The sequence below is a fragment of the Cryptosporidium andersoni genome (genome assembly GCF_001865355.1).
Source record: "Cryptosporidium andersoni isolate 30847 chromosome Unknown contig_22, whole genome shotgun sequence".
Taxonomy (NCBI): Eukaryota; Apicomplexa; class Conoidasida; order Eucoccidiorida; family Cryptosporidiidae; genus Cryptosporidium; species Cryptosporidium andersoni.
In genome coordinates, this window is record NW_027122871.1 from 186,238 (window position 1) to 208,908 (window position 22,671).

A 22,671-nucleotide genomic window follows, 5' to 3' on the forward strand; every position below is an offset into this window, starting at 1 on the left:
TTAACGAATTTACAGTATTTATTTAAATTGAATATTCATAGTTAACTAGTATTTTATCTTCAGTTGAATTTTTACACTTTTTTTTTGAGATATCTAGATATTGCCATCTTAATGGCTAATCCAATAGCTATAACACTTAAAACCGAAGCTAGTGCAAATATCCAAATTGCAGTCTTACATTCTCCTATAGGCACATTGATATAAGGATAGGTTGAATCTCCTGTGGGGACTCTAGTTGCACTTATTCTACATTCCTGTATCTTCCAGAAATCTCCTAGTAATAGTTTATGAAAGAGGTAATATTATAAATTAGAAGATATACAGTTTAAACTTACTCATTGTGGAACATTGGCAATATCCTTTATGCATCCATAAACATTGTTTGTGAAAACTAGAATTACATATGTATACACCAACATAGCACCCCTAAAAGAAACAGGTAAAAAATTACATGGGAGTTTAGATATTCCAATATATTAGATTGTATTTTATATTCTCTATTCACCTCACCCTTCTTGCAACTCTATTATTTGTGAAATCGACTTCTGACTTACATCTAGATCTGGAGTCCATGCGTATACTATCGGAGTATATCTCAAAGCCATATCTCTTAGAGATAATAGGTAAGACATGTTGTGATAGACGTGCCAACTCAGCATCAGGTATATCCTCATTAATAGAGGAGATTGGAGTTAGAGCTCCACATAGAGGTATTAAGAGATATTTTACATCAAATAAAATTGCCAGAAGTAAGAATATCTTCAGCATTAAGTTACTAATTGAACTTTTAAAATCTTTAAGGTGGATCTACTAGTACTTGTAATAACAAAAACGCGCTGTTGTTCATTAGTGAGAACTGGCTTGTAAAATATAGCTAAGAAGTAAAGTTTGCTTGTTGTACTGAATGAAAACAAGTGAACTAGGGCTAGATACAGATAAACAGAGTATTAGTAAGAAGTTATGTACTAATACAATAGATACAATTTTTAAAGGTTATTGGACTACCCCGGAAGATTCGGGCTATCAATTTCGTGTACACAGGTCTTTAAAGAATTCAAACGACCTATCTCAAATCGAAGTCTACAATACATCAGAAGTATCAATATTTAATGAAAAATCAAAATCTAGAGAATCAGAAACAAATGATATGCCTCTAGGTCACTCTCTTTACGGTATAAAAAATGAACTGAGCCAGTATCTACCACGTTCACTACTATTAACTAGAACAAAACCTGTCAAATGGCCTTTAAATATTGAAGAACTAGTCATTAAAATTGATGCTAGCTCTCTAAATTTTAAAGATTTATCTTCAAGAAAATTAGAAACATCTCAAACAGCCAGAGACCCAGGACTAAATGATGAAGATGTAGACCTTTCTCAACTTCAGTCTATGTGGCATAACTGTACCTCGCAAAATTCAAATTACTCAGATGAATTGAAAAAAAAGACTTCTATCTTAGTAGATACTAATGATTCAAGCCCTATATACTTTAATTTTCCTCACCCCATACAATTACAAAACTCATCTTTGCCATATGATGTTCTGGATCCACGCTCAGTACCAGTTGGATCTTTTGTATGGTGGGATAGAAAAATATGGGAATTTAATATGGTACACATTGCCAAGAGATTATCTATAAAAAAATTAAAATCTGGAAAAGAAAATAAAATTAGTAGTAGAAATAAAATAAATGAAACTGAACCAGAAACAAAAAGTCAAGAAATTGTTTCCAAAAAATCACAAAAAAAGAAAAGGAAAGTTTTACTTTAAAATAGTTCATTTACTAATTTATTGGTGTCTTAATACATAATTTGATTTATTTTTCTATTTTTAAAATGTTAGATGACTCCCAGACAACTTCTAATGGCTAAAATAGATATTTTTACTTGCCCTACTCATCATAAATAACTCGATTTATACGTCTCTTCTTAATACTTAGATCTTTAGCTTTATTATCTATAATTGGGGTATTTTCAGCGGTAGAATAGCACTGAAGTTTTTCATTATAATCAAATTCCTTTTTAGAATTGAGCTTATCCTCCTGAATTATTTCACTTCTCCGTTCAAAATCAAGCTTGTCCTCTTTAGTTTCCATAGTTTTAGTTTTAATCTCTCCCCACTCACTTACTGAATCTTTTCGTGTATCATTATTGATATTTGATATGGTTTTTTTTATTTCTTGCCTTTTAGTTATATCTTTCTCTTTATTCTTATTTTCAGAAGTCTTCTTAGGAGTTAAAAATGAATCTAAGCTTGTTTGGGCTGTCTTCCCTTTGGACTTCTTAATCCGTGTACAATAATTTGCTACTCTTATCTCACTAAAATTCTGTTGTTTAATTAACCATTCACTTAGACCCTCTAAATTAGGATTTGTCCATTTAAGCTTATCCTTAAATTCTTTAGCTTTTATAACATTTGGATTTGTAAATAATTCCCGCACCTTAATATAATCAAAACTCATTGGTAAGGGATGCTTATTTTTATCTAATTCATTTATTATTGTTTCAATATCCTTGTGTTTCTTAAGTAACTTATATGCTGTTAAAGCTCCTATACCTCTTATAGTCCCACAATAGTCACATCCACATAAAATACACAAATCAACAAATTGTTCCATTGATAGACTCAGATCACTTAAAACAGTACTAAGTTTTATAATCTGCAAGCTATTTTTACTATTTCCTTTAGAATCAGAAAATTTCCCATCAGAAAAATTTAAGTGTCTTATTACTAATGGGGTTCCAAAAGTCAATGAATCTGCGTCCTCTGTAGCAACACCATATACTAACCCTTCTTTACATAATTCTGCACATTGTGCTTCTGCTTCAGAAGTAGCCTCAATTACTGGCATCCCTAATAATTTTAACATATATTTAACATCATCACTTTGTTCCCTAGTTACCTTTATTGTTCTTATTGATTGTCTCCTTATTGTTTCTGTATCCCCCTCTTCTTGAGCTTTTTCTAGTTCCTGTTGAGCTTTTTCTCGTCGTTCCTTACGTTTCATTAGCTCCTCCATCTTTAATTCTGGTGGCTCACCATCAAATACAAATACTGGCTTTATACCTGCCTCTAATAGTCGTATTGTTCTTGATAGCATACCACTAATATGGCTTGTAGATTCCCCTGCTTCATTAGTTAAATTCCCCCACTGATTACCTTCTCTAATTGCTGCTAAAAATTGATACATCCACATACTAGCATCTATTGCTATAATACGACCTATTAAACTATCAATAGACTGGGGAAATTTATAAACGAATACTTAAAAGTGGTACAATCAATAAAATCTATGTACTTACTTGTTGTTGTATACTCTTTGGAGCATTATCAGCCAAAAACCTTACCAACCCTTTAATCCCCATATTATTTAATTTTATATAAATTTCTATCTATTTAGAAACTACAATCTTAACCTTTTAAGGTTAACATAGAATTAACAGCTAGTAGTTCCTATAATACAATCCACAGACCGCTACTCATTAAGTAGCCCCTCAACATTTATTAGTAAATTTAAACTTGGTAGAAAAAAAAAGCTAAATATACTGCAATATTAAAGATCTATTATAAATTAAAATATATAAAATCCATCCTAGTTTAAAAAAAATAAGTTATTAATAAGTAGTATTCACTCATATATCTAAATTCAAATCTAATAGGGATATATTTAAATAAATTTTTGTTTCTTAAAAAAACGTTTAAGATAAATAAGATAACATCCTGTTGTCATTATACTTAGGATTATCTGTAAAACTGAAAAAAGAGTAATTCTTGAGTTCACAGACAAAGTGTTGTAAAGAAATTCATCTTGTTGATGATGTTCATATTCACTTTCTGCTAATAAGATATTTATTCTTTTTGTTATCCTCTGAATTGTTAAATCAACATTATCTAATTGATCTCTATCGGCTATTAAACTAATATCTATATTTTCAATTACACCTTCCTTTATAATAGACATTTCCCACCTTATTAATTCTGTACTGAACCAATTAGAAGATTCACATCTAATACATATTTTGTGTTCTCCATTATTTTGAGTCATATATGCTGCCTTTCCATCTGATTCTTTACTATCAACTGGTTTACTATATACTTCATGATTATCTGGATCTTTAAATACAACAGCACATTGCACCCCTATAAAAAATTTTAATAAGTAGTATTGCAATAAAAAGGAATATTAATAAAGCAATATTTGTATTAAAATCTTACCTATGTTATTTCTACTATTATAATTAACTGTTATAGGGGTATTATTTGGTGCATTTTCTTCAAAACACTTCTCGGTACCCTCAGAAACATAAAAGTATACTCCATTAACTTGTATAATAGTACAAGTTAGAAGGAAACTGATCAATATTATTAGGTTCAAATTTATAATACTTAACATTGTGTAATTCAATATTATATTGTACTACACCATTTGTAATATTAAACAACTTATTGGATTTATCCCTATGTAGACCGCTAATCCTAAGAGTAATAATAATAATAGTGGAATATACAATATATTAATACAATTTAATTTAAAGAAAAAAAAGTAGATAAATTAAAATAATTCTATATTAGGTCACTTTTAATATTTTTAGTCTAGAATAATAGTGTACTTAAGATTAAAAATTAGGAAATTTAAATATTGCAAAATATTGGTTCCAGCAGCCTTATTACATGTCTCTTCAACTTGTGCAATTATAAGATTTAGTTAGTTTACAAATAGTAGTAAAAATCTATATATACTATTTATAGTGTATTATTCATTGATCATATTTTTGTAAATATTTATTAAGATTCTCTTTCTAAAAAAAAAAAAGGAAAAAAGAAAAAAGGCTACTTAGCATTGGGTATATAGACAACTTACCTGAGCTATAAAAGCAGGCTTACCTATTTGCCACCCTTCTGGACATACTTCACCATATTTTTGATGATGACGGATAGCATCAATAAGCCTAATAACCTCTTCTACATTTCTTCCAATAGGTAAATCGTTAATAATTGTAGATCTAACTATACCTGAGATAATATATCATATACGTTACATTATATATTAGACATTGACATTGGTTTGTTTTATATAAAGATCTAATAGTTGCCATTTTCACTACTAGTCACATACCATTATTATCAATGATAAATATTCCTCTTAAACTAATAGAATTCTTGAAAAGTACACCATAACGTTTAGAAATTGTCTTATCAATATCAGATATTAATGGAAAAGAAATATTTCCAATACCCCCCTGAGAAGGCTTGATATTTTTCCATGCTAAATGGCTATATTCAGAGTCTACAGAAATACCTAATACTTGTGTATTTCTTTCTTCAAATTTTTCTGAGGCTCTACTAAAAGAAATAATTTCAGTTGGGCATACAAATGTAAAGTTTAGTGGATAAAATAGAAGGCACACAAATTTTCCATTCTGTTTATTTTCGATAAGTTTTTTATTACCAAGAGATTCTTTATTTACTTGATTATTGTCAAAATATGAAGAAAGAGTGACTTCCTTTATATCATTATTGGGCATAACACACTTTGCAGTAAAGTCTAATTAACAAAAAAAATGATATAAATTAAAATAATATTTATTTCAGACAAAAAAAAAGAAGTTATATAAATTGTTACTTAAAAAGTGCAACTTTATATAGTTGCTTACCTGGAGCAGCCCTTCCAATTATTGAACATATATATCTCCTAAATGGCAATATATTTATTATATTAACTGATCTAGAACTCTTTATAAATTTATTTAGTGTATGCATTTTTTTTTTTTTTGTAAAAGGTAGTTCCTATAATGAAGAGCCTAAAATACAATGTGTGCTAGTATAAAGCGCTGAGAATATATTCAGATACTCTAAAAACACATCCCTTTTAGAAGTTTTAACTATTTCATAGTAATCTATTAGTAAATAAATAAAAATGGTCGTGAAATTTAATCCAGGTCCATTTCCAACATTAGTTAATACAGATGATTTCGCAACTGTATCTATTATTCTATCTATTCTTTGTAAGTTAATAAAAAGTCAATACATTTTTAATAGTCCTAATAACTTTTTTTCCAGCTTTATTTGTTATTGCATTTTTTATTGTTTGTGAATTTCAATACTCTAAAAAAAGATCCATTTTAGATGAGATATTACTATCATTAACTGGATCTATTCTTTTAGGTGTGGGTATTACATTTACTCTATTATCTTTTGGTCTTTACTTTTAAAAATCTATAATTTTTAATTTAACTAATAAGAGTTAAGGATAAATCTTAATATAATAAAATTAACTATTAGTAATATTTACTAGAGATCACATCTACTTATTAGCAACCTTTAAATTTATTTTTTGAGTTATAATAAATAAGTTGAGTCTTACAATAAATTATACTAAAAAAAAAAAAAAAAGAAATGTTTGTAAATAAATGTAGTTTTGATTCCTTCTAAATATATAAAATAATTCATTTTATTTATTTATTTCTTATTAACTATTTTCTACTTTAGACAATATAATATTTTATATCTCCTATATTTAAATTCTATGTATTCATACTTCTCTAATTCTTAACATTTAGATTAGTAAATATTTATTAAAATTTGTAATATAAATGTTGAAATTTTATATATTTGTAATATGAAACCTTAATAATCCTCAGATTAAATTTTATTACTATTATTACTACTATTACATAAGCTTAAACTATATTGACTAATATTGAAGATCTTCAATAACTTAGAAATAATATAAAGTATTTAATTAATATATAAAGACAAATTATAGTATTTGATTTTGTAACATCTAAGTTTGTTTGTGGTATTTATGAATATCTAAATATTAATATATAGTTGATATATCACTAATTTTAACTTCTTCCGAATATTTAATTTAAATTATAATAAGTTATTTTATTTTTTAAATTTATTAAATATATGCTCAATATAAATATTTTATATAATTAAGTTTTTTTTATTGAAAGTTTTTTTATAAAATCATCTGCAATATTTTTATATTATATTTTGTATTAGTAATGTAGGGTTATTTATATTAAAATAAAACTCTTAAACTTTAAATACTTATACTTATATTATGAGTATATAAATACTTAATAAGTTAAAAAATATTTATAAATGTTTATAGAAAATAAGAAACAGATTAATCTAAAAATATGAATAAAGTTACCTGCAGTATGCAATTATGACTTTGAAGATTAAAGAATTGAGGGACTCTTGCGCCTTTAGCAGTTTTGTAACAAGTACGCCGTCTTCATTACACATTAACTTATAAAGACGACATAAAAACCTTACTTGGCACGCTTCGGGAGTAATTAATTACTACCGATATCCTAAACCGAGTCTTTACTTATTTCCAGGGTCTTTTGGCTTGTTTCACTCTGGTATCGCTTGTTACTATATAACTCAATGCTGAGTTCTTAGTTTTAAGTGATAAATCAAACAAGAAGCAGCCATGTCAAGTATGAATTAGATATTTCCAATGCTGGTTGCTTAATAACCTGCCAATAAATGGTTAGGTTAAGGTTCGCCCTCAACCAGTGAGTCGTATCTTATGATACGTTTTTTTTAATAAACCAATATATCTTTACCCTGAATATAATACGAACTAGTTTATTTCTTTAATGAAATCCTTAGATATTATATTTTATAAGTAATATTCTTTACTTAATAAGACATATAGATGTGGTTTCTTTAATACTATGAAATAGATTACAATTTAAGAATGGATATATGGTAGCGATCTGTAAGATGTTTTGCTGCAAATTTGATAGAAGTGATTTTAACAAAAGTGTAAGAGCTCCGACACATTTTGGTTCATGGTGTTCAGGTGACAGTATGATTATGAATGTAGAATTAATTAAATAATATTACAACTGTTACTTTAATATTATAATTAATGTTATTAGGTAGAAAATTATCACATATCTCGATTGTCTTATACAATTAGGATAAGAAAACAAAGAGATATATAAGAAATTTTGATTATCTCTCGTATTGGATATTCTTATTCACTTAAGACTGCAGCTTATGCTATTAAGCAATTAAGTCCCTCAAAAATGTAAGTGGAATTGTAATATAACTTTATTGAATACTTACAGATAAGTTTTTTTTCCTAAGATTCCGATTTATCTTATTATATCCATCTTATCAATTATTTTTTGATGGTTATTCTTTACTTGAAGAAAGTATTGGTAGTTATGGAATACCTTTAGGTCCACTTATGTTAGATAATTATAGCATTGCAGGTTTGAGACGTTCTGCCAAATTATACAATCTTAAAGTTGAATGAAGAAAGTGAACATTCAATTGAAACAATTCTTCCTTTAATAAAGTTTTTAACTGTGAAATATCCTGAAATTAAAATTATACCTATTTTTATTGGTCATTTAAATTCTGATCTTACTAACTACTGTAAGCTTTACATGATGTAAATTTGAGAAATATTGCAATATATTTATTTGTTCCCTTTAGCACAATTATTAAAACCCTTTATTATTGACAATAATACTGTATTCATAATTTCTTCTAATCTCTGCTACTGGGAAAAGAGATTTAGTTATATAAGACCTCAAGATGAGCTAACTCCAATAAAAGCTGTCCAAAATTTGGATTGTAAAGGAATTGAATTGTTATACCAAAATAATATAGAAGGCAATTCTTAAATCTAATTACATAATAAATTTCTTTTATGAAAGATTTATTATATTTGTTCTTTTAAGTGCAGATTTTCTACACTACTTATTTAAGGCTAACAATACAATTTGTGGAGAGAATGGGGCTATTTTATATTTAAAATCTCTCCAAATAGCATATAGTAATACTAAGGAGTTGAGAACTTCCTTAATTCATCATTCAATAGTAAGATCTCTAATTTCTACTGATACATCATGATTCCTAAGTAATATTGTCATTTTCTTTAAGTAATATTGTTAGTCAAGAACTCCAAAATCGGTTAGAAATTCATCAATCTCATATGCATCAATATTATCCAGAGTCTTATAATATTGTTAATAGCTATAATTTGTTTGTAATCATATGAATTATTATAGAAAAAGAAAAAGAGAAGGGAATTTTAAGTACTCTTATGTGATACGTAATTTTGGCGCTAGTTATGTTCTATTTGTTATTAGGAATAGGTCCCTAAATCTAAACTTGGATGAAGCTAGTCCTTGGGGAGTAATGTCGAATAATGATAATTATCCTACCTGTGAGGATATTAGCAGTAGTTCTATAGGTTTGATTTATCCACCACCTGAGCTAAGAGCAGTCATTGATAAAACGGCTCAATTCGTAGCTAAAAATGGATCAGAATTTGAATCACGTATATTGAGTGAACAGAATAATTCTAGATTTGCATTTTTGTTACGAGGTAATCCCTATAATGCTTATTACTGTAAGAGAGTGGAGAGCTTCAGAAGTGGGACAGATAATGGAGATTTTGGTCCTATAGTACCCCAAGCAATAATAGATATGAAGAAGAGAGAAAAGGAGAAACAAAGACAAAAAAAAGAAATATTGATGCTAACATCTTATGAAAGTGATTTAGGCTATATAAATGGGGATGTTGAAGAACCTAAGGAACCACGACCTAACAAATACACAGTTGAAAGTCCTATTATATCATCAGTAGATAATATTATTATCAAAGTAACAGCTATGTTTGTTGCAAGGAATGGAAGACAATTTTTATTAGGTCTGACCCAAAGAGAAGCTAATAATCAACAATTTGACTTTTTAAAACCGGGCCATGCATTGTTCAGTTATTTCGCAGACTTAGTTGAGGCATACTCACTTTGTCTCATACCAAAGAAAGATTTTATTCAAGAATTGAAGGAAGACTCTAAAAATTTACAAAGTATACTAAAAAGATGTTATAATAGGTATAGATGGGATTATAAGAGAGATTATGAAGAAAGAAAAAAAGCAAAGGTTTTAGAGGAAGAAAGACAACAAATTGCAGAAATTAACTGGCACGAATTTATAGTAGTTGAGTCGGTAGATTTTGAGAAAGAGATAATGAGAGAAGAACAGGGGAAGGGTGACTTATCAAAACTACCCCCCCCAATAGATTTTTCAAATTTGGATACGATTATTATCCTCCAACCTTTAAGTGAATTATCTGAAACTTCACGTAGTGAACTTCTCCAGATATATGATATAGAACCCCAAATAGTAGTAATTGAAGAAAAACCAGAAGAAAGTGAATCTCAAGAAGAAATAGGCTCTAATAATAAAGATGATTATAAATTAGAAGATAAAACAAAGGAAGATATTGTTGTACCAGATATATCGAATATCAAGATAATTAAAGATTATGTAAGGAAACCAAAGAGACGAGGGTTCTTTTCAGAGCCCAACAAAGATTTATTTAATACTAAAAGTCAACCTCTATACCCTTGTCCTATTACAGGTCAGATGATTCCAGCTAGTGAAATGTCTAATCACCTTAGAATTCTTCTTTTAGACCCAAAATGGAAACAACAAAAGGATAATCTTCTTAAAAGAGCCCAACAGGAATCTGCTTTTACTGCATCTAGTGATATTGAATCAAACTTGGCATCATTTATAGCTAAGCGTCCTGATATATTTGGACCTCTACAAAATACTGCAAAAAGTGATCATCAATCTAATCTATCATTGTTTAATGAATATCCAACAGGAAATATACCACAACCTTTATTAAATGGTCCAAATATATCTTCATTTCCAACTCAATCCATTTCATTATTACCAGTTGTTATGCCGGTTGTAATTCCTCAACAAGGTATACCTTCAAATTACACTCCAATACCTGTTCAAGCTCCTAAGTTTATTTATTCTAATTATCAGCAAAGTAAAGAACCTCCATTATCAAAGAAATATAAAAGTGAAGAGCAAAATTAATACCAAAGTGAGTAAGAGATTATAATAAATATTTATATATAAAAGAGAATCACTTAATAGATTAAAATATCTCGAGTATTAGAGATATATTTAGTAAAGACAATTAGCACTTTTAAAGTTAGGAAAGATATATTTCTAAAGAACCAATTATACATTTAAGATATTATATATAATGAAGTATAGAAGTACTTGATGTAATTAGCAAATATTTCTCCATATTAACTAATAAAATATATTTTATACTAGGAGTAACTTATTAGTAATGAAAATAAAACAGATCAAGAATATGTTGAAGACAATAAATCCCTCAATATATTTGAATTTGATTACTTTGTTTTTTTGAGATCTTCTATAAAAATTTAAGTCTATTGAAGTAAGGAATATTCTAATGTAAATTTTCACTGTATATCCTGAAAAGTTATTTCTGACCATTTGTCTGAAGTTAAATATAAAGATGAAATATCTTCAAGTATATTTTTATTGAATAAAATGTGAATTACACACCAATAATCAGTATAATATTAAGTGGTTGGACTTGAATTATTTATTCGTGAAATGAGTAAAATCCACAAATATAACAGAAATAATTATTAGTCCACAAAAATCAGCTTGTTTTCAGTTATATACTATTTTAAAGTCTTATTCTGAAAGCCTTAATGATACTACAGAATAATCTGACATACAGATAATAGATTCAGTTTAATAAAATATTATTAACATAATAAGATGTTAATCTAACAAAATCCTAGATTTTAAAAGTTCACTTATCATATTTTAACCAAAAGAATAAAAATTAAAATAGAATCTCTAGCTATAACAAAATTATAAATATACTCTATCGTAATTTATTAAATTGTTTCGAAATTATAGGTATTTCCAGAGTATATTTGTGTATTCCCCAATTAGATATTTAAGAGCTTTAAGGACTGTCTTAATTAACTTACAATTTAAAAGAATATTTATTTATCTGATATTCATAATAAAAATAATCTATTTTACAACTGTGAAATGAACACGTGTATTATAAGTATGTTTTTAGTATATTTCTCATAATAATTAGAATACTTAATTATAATTATGATTCAGTAAATTAAATTATTCTTCTAAAAAAAGTAGATTCTTTTAAATAGTTATGCAAGCAATACCTATAATATTTAATAATTCTATTCTATTATCAAGCCAATAAATACTAATATTTCATTTCTCAGTTTTCTCAAAATTTGTTAATGGACTTCATTGTTTAAACCCACAAATTTAAAGTTATATAAAATGAAATTGAAAGCATACAAATTAATATTAAATCTTCTTGTATAGATAATAAATATAATAAAATAAGGATATAATATCTGACAAAATAAAGAAGTAAAATTTCATTCATTAACATGCTGTAAATATTTGGAAATAATCATCTTAAATATTAATATAATTAATGTATTATGTTTTAATTTTTGGGAACTTATGTATCTAAGTAGATGTATTACGAACAATAAGTTCTTGTAACTCGCTAATAAATGTGTCAGTAAATTCATCACCTACTACATTACTAATGCTATTCATAAGAACAGTACGGAGTGACACATCACTAGTAGATTTCTGTAGAACACATAAAACTACTGGTTCCGAATCACGTAGAGCTTCTGGTAGTAACTTTAAGGGCTTCTTTATACTACCATCTGTAGGATTCTTGTCAACAAGATAGCGTGTAAAAGATGTTACCAAAAGTTTAGTGAGTATCTTGAGATTCTCTGTTTGTTTTGACAAATTTGATATTGAATTATAGAGCAAAGCACAAATAACTACACCAGGGGATGTAGCCAACAACTCTTCTATATAATATGGTGTATAGTAAGTAATTAAAGCCAGAACACTTGGAATTAAAGTCGACTCTCTAAATATATTGGGTTGATGTATCCTATTAGAAAGCAAGGCAGTAGTTTCCAAAATCTTAGTTCCTAATTTAGCTTTAGTAAGTAAATCAGAAAGAATACTCTTCCTTATTTCACCATCTTCCATTACATCATCGAGTGTTGAATTATTTTTAAGCCAACTTGACATTGCTTCAGTAGTATTACCAGTATAGTTTATAGTTTGATAAGGTGATAATAGGTCTTGGCCATGTTTGTATCTAAATACTCTTGGTACTAAGGCTATTAATGGGGGTAGAACTACAGTAGATGCTCTAAAGATGCTTATTATCATATCATTACTAGCAATAATTGATTCCAACAAGCTTGTTAAATATGTATCAGTTAGATGGGGCATATGAAATAATCGCAAAAGAAAGTTTCTTCCCTTCCTTGATGAAAGAATCTTTCGCATTAGCCAACGACGAGATTCAAGAGATGCTATTTGACCCTCAAATACTCTATCTGTAGTTTCAGAATATATACTGTTTGATAAGTTAGGAAATGTATTCGAATCTCTATAGCCTACTAAGTTCGTTCTCTTTATACCAAATATAAGTTGGAAGATAGCACTAATTGTATCTCGCAATTCTTGATCCAATCTAAGTCTTGCTTGTACATGTCCAGGTGGACAGTTTTCAATTTCATTGTCAATATATCTAATATCTTGCAACAAGTCATTTGCTGTTTCTATAATTGAGTTGACAAGAGGTCCTGGCATATAAATTGGGAGTATCTCTTTTCTAGATATGGACCCATCCTGGGTATCAAAAGCAGAGCCATATAAAACATCACAGACTAATTTATATAATGTAGCATATTGATTATAGCTGCAAATCCTTAATTTTTCACTTCTTTCATGAGAATTATTTGTTTCATCATATAATTCATTATTCTCAGACTCTTTAGATATATTCTGAACACGAATAAGCTCTCTTGCTCCACGAATACTGGAATATGATGTCTTACCAAATTTTTTCATCTTTCCAACATTCAAATCTGTCAGAGCTGTATCACTAATATCTAATGAATCCCTCAATACATCTAAACCGGTATCATCTATGATAGTACCAGATATATTACCTTCACCTTTAATATTCTTTTTTGTATTATGCTTACGAGCTAATAATCTATGGTTCCATTTGGAAGAATATGATTGTATTTCAGGTCTTTCGGCCATTTGTTGTAGTTGTATCCTCAAAATCAAATCAAAATCTCTTGGTGTCATCAAATTATTATGATTCAATAAATCTAGTTTATCTTTAGGAAAACTCCAATTAGGGGGATTTTCCAATTTTCCCTGAATGATATAATTTATATGATCCTTAGTTAAAGGAGCAATATATTTTGTAAATGGAATTTGAGATGATCTAGTATAATTTTCTACACTTTCAATATTATCTTTCCTATTGCCTCTATATCCTTTAGATGAATTCCGATCATCTATACGTCCCTTACGATTATTATTATTATGACGATCTCTTCGGTGGGATAGTCTATCGGAAATAGGCTGCTTGCCATAAGAATTTGATGCAGTTAAATCCTGAATATCCCCTTCATATACACAAGGTCCCAAATGTACTTCATTTATCTTTAGTTGATCTTGCATAGATTTTTCTAGCTCCTCTAAAGTTAAAAGCTTGGTATTACCAGAGTTCTTGCTTTCATTTGCAGTTTTACAAGCTTTATACCTGCATTCTTTGTCTTCCAAATGTTCAAGAGTTATTGACGGTACCCAATCATCACCAATATTGTCAACATCGAATGTTTCGTCATTAAAACGATCGTCGTCTAATAATTCATCAGAGTCCATACTCACGTCTGTATATTCCTGCATACCACTATAAATTCAAAAACTCAAGCCAGCACTATATATAATTACTATAAGGGATATAAAAGAAATAACTAAGAAAAGTTTCCCCAAATTCTTCAATTCTATAGTTTCTTTCTGCTCTACTCGCGTCACTAGACTTTTTGCAATTCTTAAGAGTTACCACTTTATGCGGCAAACTTTACCGCCATTTGTTTATGAGGTCTTAGCACTTGATCTAGATACCACGCTAAGTTATACAAAATATAATTGCAATTCCTTTTTGTTCAGTGCATTATTAGATGATGATACCTTAATTGATAATATTGCAGCCTCTTTTAGGAATGGGTGGTTTGCATCTGTTATGTTTATACACTGGAGAAGTAGTGGGATACCTATAAATATTAAATAGTACATTATTTATCATATTATCTCCAAAAGAAGTCATAAAATTTTAGTTTATTAAAAAAAAACAGATTAACTTACCTCCCAATTTTCTTAATAAATTCTGATTCTTAGTGCAGTTTTCACAAGTAATAGTAATTATATGAACTAAAGATTCCAAGGGGACATTAGCACTAATATTTATCCAACATTGTTCTCCTTTGTTTCTATTCTCATCATTTCTTAGATCTAGTATTAATTTGCGAATTTCCAACATTTTATTTAAAGTTAAAACACACTGTTCAAGAAAAAGCTTTTTCATATTATGATTATCGGGGATATATCTAAAAAGACTTCTTGTCAAAACAAGCCACTTAGAAAAATTATGAGATTTACTATTCTCAAAAATTAAATCGAAATCTTTACTATCAATTATTTTGTTGATATATTGGATAATTTGTAATGCTCCTAGTAAAATTTCTTGTTGAATTACACCTAAAACATTCTCTGATTTTATCATACAAACAGACATATTACTTTCATCGGCCTTATTATTTGTAAACACAGTCTCTAAATTTGCCTCTAATTCTTCCCATATAGCTAAAAGTAATATTTGGAGATCATATAAAGACAATGATAAACATAGTAATATATTTTGAAGTCTTCTAAGTTCTGGAGTAAGAGATATATTAGATATATCATTTTGTCCAGAGTTTTCTAAATTTAATTGAATATAAGGATCTAAGAGAGTTAAAAAAACCAAAAAAATATCACAATTATCTGATGAATGCTCTTCTATTTCCAAATGATATAATTTGCAAAATATCTCTGGTTTTAGACAAAATAAACGTCTAAAAAAAAGTATAATCCATTCAGAAGATTTATCAGTACTATTAAATTGCATATTTTCATTATATAAAGAAAGTGAAATATATAAGAAACAGTTGAATACTTCTTCATTCTCTATCATTTTGTACCAAAAATCCTGATTTTGCTGATTTAAAACATATAAAAGATGAAAACCAGAGCCTACAGTAATATTCTTGCACTCATATTTATTTTCAAAAATATAGGATCTCCAGATAATTTCCAATAAACAAATATTTAACAATCCAAAAGGGTAAATATTTCTAAAGATGTATATCTAAACATATCAATTAGATAAGGTAATTATAAATAATATGAAATTACATTAATGAAAAAAAACCTATATACTTACATGATATATATCAGTATTTTCAATACATAGATTTGCCAATAATTGAAATATTACCGAAGGAAGCAATAAAATATCATTAATGCAGTCAATTGTTAATTCTGACTTAATATATTCCTTCTTTAACATTATTTTGTATGTCACAAAAATTAAAAAGTTATGTGTTTTTTCTTTATTTACTAAAGATTTAGCCCGTTTATCATTATTTTTATTTACCTTGGTTATACCTTCAATTTCTAGTTTTGTAGGTGTTCCATTTATATTAAATAACAATGATTTAATTACCTGAGAAGTTCCTAATATTACCCTTTTATCTTTAGATATAGATGAAACATTCCTCAGAAGTTTTAAAGAGACACATAATATACTTAAAATGTTACATAGCTCATCTAGTTCCAGCTCATCCTTACATATAGTATTGATAATATTACTGCAAAATGTCGATATTAAAGAAATATGTTCACTCAAATAAGTTAATATAATCTTATCATTAACAGAAATCTATAAATTATAATTATTATATAGTTTTTACTTATAAAAATGTGGATTAACTAACCTTGACAAGTTCTGAAATACTTGTATACAGATATATCACTTCAGAAATAGATAGATATTGCTTTATTTCTTCTAATATTTTATCTATAGTATCCATTTACCTTGGTTTACTAGATTATCTATTTGTATTATTTGTAATAGTATTATAAGTGGTAAATCAAGATATCAGGACTTTGGCAGATCTGGAAATATTGCGCCCCTTAATACAAGGTACTGTTGATAATAATCAAGTATGTACATTTCATTATTAAAATGGACATTTTAAATAATACAAATAACTTAAGTTTCATAAATCAATTTCATATAGAATTCTCTGATAATTTAATAGATTGAATTGAAAAGAACTAGTATTGGGATATCTCATTATTATTCTAGTATTACTTCAATATTTAACTATTAGATTAGCTATATAGAAATTTGTATTTTTAAATATAAAGGTTTGATTGCAAAACAATTACTCTTTTCAAATGAATTGTCATATTTTATTATTTTTCTAATACAATAGAACAATTTAGAGTTATATTCCATTGAAGTTTCAAAGACTAAATAGCGATATAAGTGTTATATTGGATTCTTTAGTATTATTTTTATATGTTAAAAAGTTACATTAAAGATTCTATATAAATTTTATTCTAATATCTTTATTTAATAAGTTTCTTTGCATCTTAGTATATTTAAAAAAAAAAAAAAAAGATAAATTAGAAATAGCATATAGTAAATTAAATTTTTTTTTACTAATACTTAACAGATACTTCACAAATTTATAGAATATATGATATTTTAAATAAATAATCAAATTTTTCTACAAAATTTAAACTTCTAGTTTTAAAGGTAATAAAAGTATATCTAATATATTAAGCTATTTTAAACTATAAAATATAAATCATATGATTTAGATAAACTACTTTTTTATTATGTCACTTTAGTAAATTAAACTATACAGAAATTAAAATATTTCAATCATCATTCATGCCATGCTACATAAAAATTACGCTCTTATTACTAAATATGAACATTTTATATTTATTAAAAATATGAAATATATAGTAGGAGTACCAAAATTTCAAGGATTTTAGTAATATTACTCTTTATATAGCATGGAATAGTTTAATTATTGTCATTATCTTTTACTATATTATCTCAAAAACATGTAGCAATTACTTCAAAGGTATATGGTAATTAGCGCCTAGCAAATTTTCTCATGGTTTTCACACTAAAAGTAGACAAAGGATATTTTAGATTATAAATCTTCACTTTTTATTCTTTGTTCTTTGTTCCTAAATTATTCTTCTAGGTAAATGAATAAAACTTTATTAGTAGTGTGTGGACCTAGTGGAGTCGGTAAAAGTACTCTGATTGAATATTTGATTAGAAAATATCCCAACAAATTTAAGTTTTCTATTTCTTATACAACTAGAAAACCTAGGGGCCATGAAATAAATGGTATTGAATACTATTTTTGTAGCAAAGAAGAAATGGAACAAATGATATTACAGGGTCAATTAATTGAACATGCAAATGTCCATGGTAACATTTATGGCACATCAATAGCTGCAATAGAAAATATTGTTAATGAAGGAAAATATTGTATACTAGATATTGATTTACAAGGATTAAGACAAATACAAAGATCTTCATATTCTAATAAAGCAAATTACATTGGAATTTTACCTCCATCTTATGAGGGCCTAGAAGCAAGACTTATAGAAAGGAAAACAGATAGTGAAGAATCCATTAAGAAAAGACTAAATAATTCTATTGCTGAAATAGAGGGTATAAAAAATACTCCAGGAATTAATTTAGTTATTAATGATGACCTTAAAAATGCATGTATGGACTTTGTAAATATTGTCAAGTATTTTTGGAAAGATCTGGATTAATTATAATTTATAATATTTTAGTAAAAAAGAAAAAAAAAAATGTTTATTAGATATTCCAAATATTATGTTTATATACTTTAGGAATAATCCCTTTGGTATTTCATTAAGTAATTCTTATTTCATTATTTATCAATCGTTTTACACGAATCTCCATAGCATCATGTGTACAATATAGTATCAGTATATTAGCGCTAAGAGTTTATAATAAAATATTAGTAGTTTCAAGAATATTTAACACTGAGTGTTTAGCTAATTTTTACTAGAATAATATTTGAACTTGCATTATTATTGAATTTAATATCTGAAAAGTTTAATACTTTATTTTTATAAAAGTGAGTAATGAAGATATCGAATATATTAATAATAATACTTTGCATCTTACCCTATCTTAACTGTAAATTAAATATTGAGACTCTGGAAATGAATGATACAACCAGTTTTTGGGATAATTCATTGATATTAAAGATATATTATAACACTCGAAATAATACAATAACATTATCTGATAAGATAACTAGGAAGATAAACTCAGATGAGATAAAAAAAGATTATTTTGAAGTTAAAGTAGTAAATAATAAGGGTGATGAAATAATGATGAATGTTTCACAAAAAGTATATAGTATTTTATTTCCTGAATTTATTCCTCGCAAGAATCCAAATACATTTTTAAACCCAAAAGAAGATATACTTTTTAACTCTTCTAATTTCACAATGGGAATATTTAATAAAGATTTTGCAAAGAAATGTATACTAAGAAGTAAAACAAACAGAATAATCCATTCTAATAATAATTCATCTAATTTTGATGTAGGACAGATTATTTTAATAAATAGTGTAGTGACAAATGATGTAAATAACTAAAAATGATCTATATCAAATAGGTACCTATTTACTTATTTTTGATTTATATTGTATTATAAAGGCGGAATTTTAGGCTAATTATTAACAATTTAAGTTATTTCTTAGATATTAGATTATTTTATATTCAATAATACAGAAGGATATATATGAATAGTGGAACTTTGGTACTAGCAAGGCTAAAAAAACATCAAATTTTGGATATAAACATGTTTCGGTATTTATAACTATATATTTGTTTATCTTTATCTACTTAATATAACTTCTGTTAATTATATAAACTAGAATTTATTTGGATACTTGATTAAATTCACTTTTTAATCTTGTATCAATATGAGTCATTGCAACAGTATGTGGTCTTTCAAGTCTACTGTCAGTTTCTTTTTGACTCTCATCTAATATAAACTTTTTATTTTTTTTCTCTATATTTAGAGATTCTGGGATATTTTTGAGTTGAGCTGTTATTGCATTACCTCTATTTACAATTGACCTCATATGCCTCAGTTTTTTCTAAAATATATAAAAACTTATTGTAATGAACCCATAATTTTATTACTTTAAAACTTACCTCCCGAATTTCATCATCTGTTTTTTTCATTATTAAAGGTAGTATTTCCTTTTCTCTCTTTATTAGAAGTTGAGCCTCATCTTCTGATATAACAACACGTCCTTTTTGCTTAGGTACTATACTTGGAACCTCTAACTTGGGAGGTAGTAAAAGAGGAGTAGTTGGTAATTTTTCAAGCTTAATTTTTCGACGATTGAACTTGTCATATTCATCTTGGAGATCTTTTTCTTCTTGCATCATTTCCCATTCTTCAAATTCTTCGTCCGTTGCTTGCATTGGTGGTAATCCCTTGCGTTTAGGATGCCTACGGACAAGTTTGGAATCTATATCATCTTTAACTTTAGCTTGATTATTTTCCAGAATTAGTAATTCTCTTCTCACACTTTCTATAGTTGATTCAAACTCTGATATACCCGGTATTACTCCAACTACTGAGTATCTATAAATATCATCAATAGGTATCCCTTCAATATTTGGTATATCATCAAAAGCCAGTTCAGGAAATAATTTTTTTGATATAGTGTAATCAAATAAATGAGAGGAAGACTTATCTGTCATCTCAGCTTCTTTATAAAGTTCATCTACTAAAGTGTTTTCTGCTTTTGGAATGACTTTAGTAATTTCTTTTTTAATATTAGTAATTACATCTGATACTGGGTACATAATTAGTAATGGATACTCTTCAACTATTGCATCATCAGATTCAATTAAGAATCTTTTGAAATCCTCATTCTTAGCATCTATAATTCTTTTCTTCTTTCTTTTGCAAAAAATATTTTGAAATCTCTTTGAAGTTGAAGTTGCTCTCATAACTGAGAAGGGACATCTCTTTGGACTTATAAGTACTGGGTTCTGACTTCCAAATGCTGTGTGATCTTTAAACTCTTTATCCACAAAATATTCAAAATTCTTAGCCAGCTTAAAATATAAAATAAAACAAGATATTTATGAATTATATAAATTTGAAATAAGTAAAAAACTTACATGTAAATCCTCAGTCACATTTTCACGTGATTTAATTCCAGATATGACATCAAAATAAGGATATTTAACAAAAAAGTGTTCAAAAACTAGAGCAGATCCAAGTTTTCTATTCTTCTTGTCAGCTTCCAATTCAGTTTTGTAATCATACTCACCAAAATCTCCCCAAAAGTACTCCCCTACTAAATCTTCAAGGCCTAAAATTTCAGATTAGAATTTTGAATATATGAAAAAACATGTATAAATTCTTACCTTGAGGGGTAAAACCGAGTGGCATATCATATGAGACCATGTCTTCATCAGCTAGTGGATCAGATAAAGGTCTTTTCATCCTAATTAATGGACCCCCAATATTCTCACGCAGTTGTTTTATTTCTTCACTTGTTTCAATAACTAAATTTAAAAGGTGTTTAAAGATCTTATATTAAATAAATATATGTAAAATGAACTTACATTCTAACTCTTCTGACGCTTCTGAATCTTTCCTTTCTGGTATATCTTTAATATTAACTCTTCTAGGCTTAGTGATGAGTGCAGGTCTCTTTCTGATTAAATCTCCGGTTTCTGTGAACTGCAGTATCAAATTAAATGTGAAGTTATTTCATTATATTTCATGAAGTTGCAAAAACTTACAGTTTTATAAAGCTGTTGATCATCCAAAACTGCAATTTCATTATCATCATCTAATATTGAGTAATCTGCTTCAATTTCACGTTGGATATCTTCGTGCTCTTTTTTTCTCATATAATCTGCATCAATTCTTGCTAAGTATTCACTAGGAATATTTGCTTTATGCAAACTATCATCCTATAAAATTAAGACAAGTTCATAATAAAAATTCTACCATGATCCGCTTAAAATTGTATCCTAATGAACTTAAATAAGATCATCTGCTGTATTAAATCACTTACAATTTGTTCAGGGATCATATTATAAGATTTTCTTGTTAATGGTATATCTTCTGCTTCTATGAGCATTACTAATTTCTGAGGCTTAGTACTACTTTTTGATAGTAACTTTTTTGTATTTATTCTAGGTAGAAATTTGGTTCTAGGTCTGTTTAACTGACTTAATATTTCAAATATATTACTTCTGGAACTAAAGTTGGAATATTTGCTTTGTATTTGACTAGGACTTAAATTTTCACTGAACTCATCAGAATCTTGAACTGGATTTATTACAAAAGGTTCTAAATCTTCTCTTAATTTATTACCTTTAATATATTTCCCATTAGCTAGTACTATCACAGAAAATAGAAATTAATGGATTATAAACGGGAAAATAAGATTATACCAGGTTTTTGTAAAAAAAATAAAGTTTTGGTTTTTTTGAATATGCACAAATTTGTACATACTATATCAAGATAACTTACCAAGAAGTATAATGAGTGAAAAAATAAAAATATATAGTTTCATTGTTAAGTCATATTTGGTATTTTGTGAAACGTGTTCAGCTACACTTTAGCAATGTAAACCTGAATCTAACAATACTAAAGTACCCGCTTAAGCGGTTATTTTATTTTAGTTAGCTTTTCTAGATTCTTTTCTAGGTACTATGAACTTTTAGAGATTATAAATTGATATCATATGCATTTAGTTTAGGATTGATGTGTAATCATAAAGCTATGTGGACT

The 22,671-nt window shown here is 27.3% G+C and overlaps 11 protein-coding genes across 11 annotated transcripts; 4 read left to right on the forward strand and 7 right to left on the reverse strand.

The window, feature by feature from the left end:
- Nucleotides 1-71: 71 nt before the first annotated feature.
- Nucleotides 72-768, reverse strand: cand_030230 (uncharacterized protein; the record flags this gene model as incomplete). The annotated part of the gene is made up of 3 exons (XM_067213250.1): nucleotides 72-274; nucleotides 336-426; nucleotides 511-768. 3 exons carry the CDS (start codon nucleotides 766-768, stop codon nucleotides 72-74), a joined length of 552 nt encoding a protein of 183 aa, XP_067067624.1.
- A 136-nt stretch (nucleotides 769-904) lies between these two features.
- On the forward strand, nucleotides 905-1,771 carry cand_030240 (uncharacterized protein; the record flags this gene model as incomplete). Its single annotated transcript, XM_067213251.1, has 1 exon — nucleotides 905-1,771. The coding sequence occupies one exon, from the start codon at nucleotides 905-907 to the stop codon at nucleotides 1,769-1,771; it is 867 nt and encodes a 288-aa protein (XP_067067625.1).
- A 121-nt stretch (nucleotides 1,772-1,892) lies between these two features.
- cand_030250 (flap endonuclease 1) lies at nucleotides 1,893-3,366 on the reverse strand (the record flags this gene model as incomplete). The annotated part of the gene is made up of 2 exons (XM_067213252.1): nucleotides 1,893-3,242; nucleotides 3,304-3,366. 2 exons carry the CDS (start codon nucleotides 3,364-3,366, stop codon nucleotides 1,893-1,895), a joined length of 1,413 nt encoding a protein of 470 aa, XP_067067626.1.
- A 302-nt stretch (nucleotides 3,367-3,668) lies between these two features.
- On the reverse strand, nucleotides 3,669-4,394 carry cand_030260 (uncharacterized protein; the record flags this gene model as incomplete). The annotated part of the gene is made up of 2 exons (XM_067213253.1): nucleotides 3,669-4,141; nucleotides 4,217-4,394. The coding sequence occupies 2 exons, from the start codon at nucleotides 4,392-4,394 to the stop codon at nucleotides 3,669-3,671; spliced, it is 651 nt and encodes a 216-aa protein (XP_067067627.1).
- Nucleotides 4,395-4,758: 364 nt separating this feature from the next.
- Nucleotides 4,759-5,761, reverse strand: cand_030270 (TSA family protein; the record flags this gene model as incomplete). Its single annotated transcript, XM_067213254.1, has 4 exons — nucleotides 4,759-4,800; nucleotides 4,863-5,014; nucleotides 5,118-5,546; nucleotides 5,656-5,761. 4 exons carry the CDS (start codon nucleotides 5,759-5,761, stop codon nucleotides 4,759-4,761), a joined length of 729 nt encoding a protein of 242 aa, XP_067067628.1.
- Nucleotides 5,762-9,034: 3,273 nt separating this feature from the next.
- cand_030280 (SURP module domain-containing protein) lies at nucleotides 9,035-10,882 on the forward strand (the record flags this gene model as incomplete). The annotated part of the gene is made up of 1 exon (XM_067213255.1): nucleotides 9,035-10,882. One exon carries the CDS (start codon nucleotides 9,035-9,037, stop codon nucleotides 10,880-10,882), a length of 1,848 nt encoding a protein of 615 aa, XP_067067629.1.
- A 1,464-nt stretch (nucleotides 10,883-12,346) lies between these two features.
- On the reverse strand, nucleotides 12,347-14,623 carry cand_030290 (uncharacterized protein; the record flags this gene model as incomplete). Its single annotated transcript, XM_067213256.1, has 1 exon — nucleotides 12,347-14,623. The coding sequence occupies one exon, from the start codon at nucleotides 14,621-14,623 to the stop codon at nucleotides 12,347-12,349; it is 2,277 nt and encodes a 758-aa protein (XP_067067630.1).
- Nucleotides 14,624-14,851: 228 nt separating this feature from the next.
- cand_030300 (uncharacterized protein) lies at nucleotides 14,852-16,848 on the reverse strand (the record flags this gene model as incomplete). The annotated part of the gene is made up of 4 exons (XM_067213257.1): nucleotides 14,852-14,991; nucleotides 15,083-16,124; nucleotides 16,200-16,697; nucleotides 16,753-16,848. The coding sequence occupies 4 exons, from the start codon at nucleotides 16,846-16,848 to the stop codon at nucleotides 14,852-14,854; spliced, it is 1,776 nt and encodes a 591-aa protein (XP_067067631.1).
- A 1,201-nt stretch (nucleotides 16,849-18,049) lies between these two features.
- On the forward strand, nucleotides 18,050-18,631 carry cand_030310 (guanylate kinase family protein; the record flags this gene model as incomplete). The annotated part of the gene is made up of 1 exon (XM_067213258.1): nucleotides 18,050-18,631. The coding sequence occupies one exon, from the start codon at nucleotides 18,050-18,052 to the stop codon at nucleotides 18,629-18,631; it is 582 nt and encodes a 193-aa protein (XP_067067632.1).
- A 420-nt stretch (nucleotides 18,632-19,051) lies between these two features.
- On the forward strand, nucleotides 19,052-19,492 carry cand_030320 (uncharacterized protein; the record flags this gene model as incomplete). Its single annotated transcript, XM_067213259.1, has 1 exon — nucleotides 19,052-19,492. One exon carries the CDS (start codon nucleotides 19,052-19,054, stop codon nucleotides 19,490-19,492), a length of 441 nt encoding a protein of 146 aa, XP_067067633.1.
- A 285-nt stretch (nucleotides 19,493-19,777) lies between these two features.
- cand_030330 (uncharacterized protein) lies at nucleotides 19,778-22,453 on the reverse strand (the record flags this gene model as incomplete). Its single annotated transcript, XM_067213260.1, has 8 exons — nucleotides 19,778-19,999; nucleotides 20,058-20,975; nucleotides 21,042-21,235; nucleotides 21,291-21,431; nucleotides 21,492-21,609; nucleotides 21,672-21,845; nucleotides 21,950-22,278; nucleotides 22,411-22,453. The coding sequence occupies 8 exons, from the start codon at nucleotides 22,451-22,453 to the stop codon at nucleotides 19,778-19,780; spliced, it is 2,139 nt and encodes a 712-aa protein (XP_067067634.1).
- Between the last annotated feature and the right edge of the window lie 218 nt (nucleotides 22,454-22,671).